Raw genomic sequence first — 4,145 nt, forward strand, 5'->3', positions numbered from 1 at the left:
ACAGAGAGGTGAGGCTTTTCAATTCTATGTTTTTCTGAATACACCTGGTTTAAATATATAGAGGTATAGAGGTCTATCAGCAGCTGGGATTAACTCTATATTTACATTCAAGAGAACTGTCATTAAAACCTTTTCTTCTTAGAATAGAATAGAATAGAATAGAATAGAATAGAATAGAATAGAATAGAATAGAATAGAATAGAATAGAATAGAATAGAATAGAATAACAGAGTTGGAAGGACCTTGGAGGTCTTCTAGTCCAACCCCCTGCCCAGGCAGGAAATCCTACACCATTTCAGACAAATGGCTATCCAACATTTTCTTAAAAATTTCCAGTGTTGGAGCATTCACAACTTCTGCAGGCAAGTTGTTCCACTGATTAATTGTTCTAACTGTCAGGAAATTTCTCCTTAGAACTAAGTTGCTTCTCTCCTTTATTTGTTTCCACCCATTGCTTCTTGACCTACCCTCAGGTGCTTTGGAGAATAGCTTGGCTCCCTCTTCTTTGTGGCAGCCCCTGAGCTATTGAAACACGGCTATCATATCTCCCCTAGTCCTTCTTTTTGTTAAACTGAAATGACTTGGATGAGGGAATAGAAGAGGACCTCAACAAATTTGCAGATGACACCAAGCTGGCAGGAATAGCCAACACTCCAGAAGATAGTCTCAAGATACAGAAGGATCTTGACAGACTTGAACATTGGGCGCTATCTAACAAAATGAAATTCAACGGTGAAAAAAGTAAGGTTCTACATTTAGGCAAGAAAAACAAAATGCACAGATACTGTATAGGGGTACCCTGCTCAGAATATGTGGTACATATGCTCAGAAACACACCCTGTAGCAGGGGCTCCCACTGAATTCAAATCTCTAACAAAGGTTGTGACTTGGACCATTTTCATCATGAAATAAATACATAAACAACAATGATAGTTGTTTAACCGTGTTCTCTTTATCTAGGACTTGTATGCAAAACAGATCATGTCGTATGTATGCAGAAATATTGAAAATTTGAAAGGATACGCAAACACTTAAGTATCAATCTAGGCTATTTGGTTTGTCCAGAGTGATCCTAATCTCTGGAGGAAACAGTTCTGGGAAGAAAGGAGTTTAAAAAAAAAAAGCCAGGATCAAGTTGAGGTGCAGAAATAAGACAATGAGATAGCATCTCTCCTTCTGGTACAGGCAAAAGCTAACTCAGAAAGTTGGCCATTCAGGTTATCAAAGAATTAAGATTTCCTGCCTCTTAATTTCAAGATGGCATTTTTCATTTCCTTGTTGCGGAGCGTATAGATAACCGGATTCAGGAATGGAGTCACCGCGGTATAGAATATAGCAACCGCCCCTCCGAGGTGAACTTCTGCTCCTGGCCTCAGGAATGTGAAACCGAGAGGCGTATAAAAGGTTATCACCAAGATTATATGAGCCGTGCAGGTGGAGAAGGCATGTCGTTGGCCATCGGTATTGCGAATCCTCAGGATGGCAAAGACGATGTAGACATAGGACACCAGAATAAGTAGAACACAAGTCATGGCGACGAGACCAATGTCAATCAAGGCGAACATCTGATTGAAGGAGGTGTCCACACATGCCAGCTTCAGCATGGCTGGGATGTCACAAAAGATGTAGCTTACCTCATTCTGTGGTCCATAGGGCAACCGAAAAGTCAGGGTTGTCTCTACGATTGAGTGCAGGCACCCACCAAACCAGGTGCCCATACAAAGCCAAAGGCAGGTTTTGCGGTTCATGAGGATACTGTAGTGAAGCGGCCAGCAGATGGCCAAAAAGCGGTCGTAGGCCATCACGGTGTAGAGGAAGCATTCTGTGCAGCCCACAAAATGATAGAAGAAGAGCTGAGTTACGCAGCCTGCAAATGAGATGCCTTTGTTGCCATCCAGAAAGGAAGAGATCATCTTGGGTACCACAATGGTGGAGGTGGCGATATCCACAATGGCTAAGTGGCAAAGGAGCCAGTACATCGGCTTATGTAGCTGAGGCTCATGGATCGTGGCTAAGAAGACCAGCGAGTTACTAAGAAGAGTCAACAGGTAGATGCACACCAAAGAGAATAACAAAGGGACATGTAAGATGGATGGGTACGGGAACCCCAAGAGGACAAAATGCATCAGGGTTGTTTGGTTTTCGCACACCATTTCAGGTGACGTTAATCTCTGCAATGCACACAATTTAGGCAACTTAGCAACCACAGGGAGGGGTCTTTTGAAAAGCACTAACCTTTCTGTGGGGATGGGGTAAGATGGGGAAATGCCATGGTTTCAGAAAAAGATTTCTTAATCCTGGTTCCTCAAAGAAGCAAGCTTCATTAGCGGGTCTGAAGAAGTCTCCTTCATCTTAAGGCTCATTCGACATACAAGTTCTGGCTTTGTTCCACAACCTGATCTGGATATCAGGGAAGTCACGTAAAAAAGAAAATTCTTCAATCATGAGTCTTATACTTCAGCTACCACCTCTTCTTCCGGCAGCATTTAACCAATATGGAAGCGCTTCCATGTTAATCAATTCCGTTCGGTTTCACTCTTTTTCATATTTTTGCCTAACTATGACACTGAGCTGTCAACCAAGAACATTAGGAAGGAGAGAGAGCAAATAATATTCAGGTATTAGAATTTGTTAGTCTCTGACCTACCGATTGTCAAGATCTATCCTTTCCATGTTTAGAGATAGCTAGCTACTATCATATGAGTTTTCGTATCAAACGATCTAAGTGCCAAAGCCCACTGCAACTACATCGCAAAAAAGGCTTTAAGAGTTGTAAACTTAATCCTGCATAGCTTCTTCTCCAAAAACGCTACACTACTAACCAGAGCAAATAAAACATTTGCTAGACCAATTCTTGAATACAGCTCGCCTGTCTGGAACCCATACCTCATTTCGGACATTAATACAATTGAGTGTGTCCAGCAATATTTTACAAGAAGAGTTCTCCGCTCCTCTGATTACAACAAAATACCAGACAACAAAAGTCACCAGACTTGAAATCCTGGGTTTAGAAAATTTAGAACTCCGCCGCCTTCGACATGACCTGAGCTTAACTCATAGAATCATCTGTTACAACGTCCTTCCTGTTGAAAACTACTTCAGCTTCAATCACAACAATACACAAGCACACAATAGATTTAAGCTTAATGTGAACCGTTCCAATCTTGATTGCAGAAAATATGACTTCAGAAACAGAGTTGTTAATGCCTGGAATGCACTACCAGACTCTGTGGTCCCTTCCCAAAATCCCCAAAATTTTAACCAAAAACTATCTACTATTGACCTCACCCCATTCCTAAGAGGTCTTTAAGGGGCGTGCATAAGAGCACCAGCGTGCCTACCGTTCCTGTCCTAATGTTCCCTCTGATTGTATACAATTTCATATAGTTATTACATACTTATGATTATATTTATGCTTATATATCGTATAGTTATTTCATGCTTATGCTTATATACAATGTTGTGACAAATAAAAAAAATCATGGACAAGAAGACCCATCAAGCTATTACTGAGTTGGAATACCTGTTCGATATTGTTTCTGATTAATAAGCTTCTCCAACTGTTCTCCTTTCTCAGAGTAATTCTATGCTGCAGCCATCTCTACCTCTCCGGTCATTTCATGTTGTCTCCAGATACTCCGTCAACACTGTCAACTACCTCTTTTCAACTTGGAGTCCCTCTGCTCAACGCTCTTTTTAAAAAAAGGTTAAACGTAATTGGGCCACATGTTTTATTTGTGCTAATGAACATTGTGCAACCTTGTTATTGATCCATTGGGAATCCAGGTTCATCTGAAAAATCGCTGGGGGCGATTTTTGTCGCTGGGGAAGGGGAGGATCAGATCTCAAGAGAGCACGCTTGCTATGCTTGGATGAAATCCCAAGTTCCTGCCATCACTTCATAAAGCTGGGAATCTGAAGGGAATAGCAAAGAAAAATTATCCTCATTTGTTTTTTCCACTGTTGCTTAATTTTTATTATTTTTTTATTAATGTTGTTGTCAAAAACATCATCAAAAAGTCAACTCAGAAAGTTCAAACTACCCTCTGTTAAAGTACTGAAGTTTGCAGATGATACAACAATGATTGGTCTCATTGGAGACAACGATGAATTGGCATACAGACAGGAATTTGAACAACTTGCCT

At 40.9% G+C, this 4,145-nt stretch overlaps 1 protein-coding gene across 1 annotated transcript; it reads right to left on the bottom strand.

Moving 5' to 3' along the window:
* Positions 1 to 1,229: 1,229 nt before the first annotated feature.
* Positions 1,230 to 2,153, bottom strand: LOC131197897 (olfactory receptor 10G6-like). Its single transcript, XM_058182401.1, has one exon. The coding sequence runs from the start codon at positions 2,151 to 2,153 to the stop codon at positions 1,230 to 1,232; it is 924 nt and encodes a 307-aa protein (XP_058038384.1).
* Between the last annotated feature and the right edge of the window lie 1,992 nt (positions 2,154 to 4,145).

This window comes from Ahaetulla prasina, chromosome 4, assembly GCF_028640845.1.
Source record: "Ahaetulla prasina isolate Xishuangbanna chromosome 4, ASM2864084v1, whole genome shotgun sequence".
NCBI lineage: Eukaryota > Metazoa > Chordata > Lepidosauria > Squamata > Colubridae > Ahaetulla > Ahaetulla prasina.

Coding starts and splice junctions, on each gene's coding strand:
- LOC131197897 (XM_058182401.1), bottom strand. CDS start 2,153: ATGGTGTGCGAAAACCAAACAACCCTGATGCATTTTGTCCTCTTGGGG.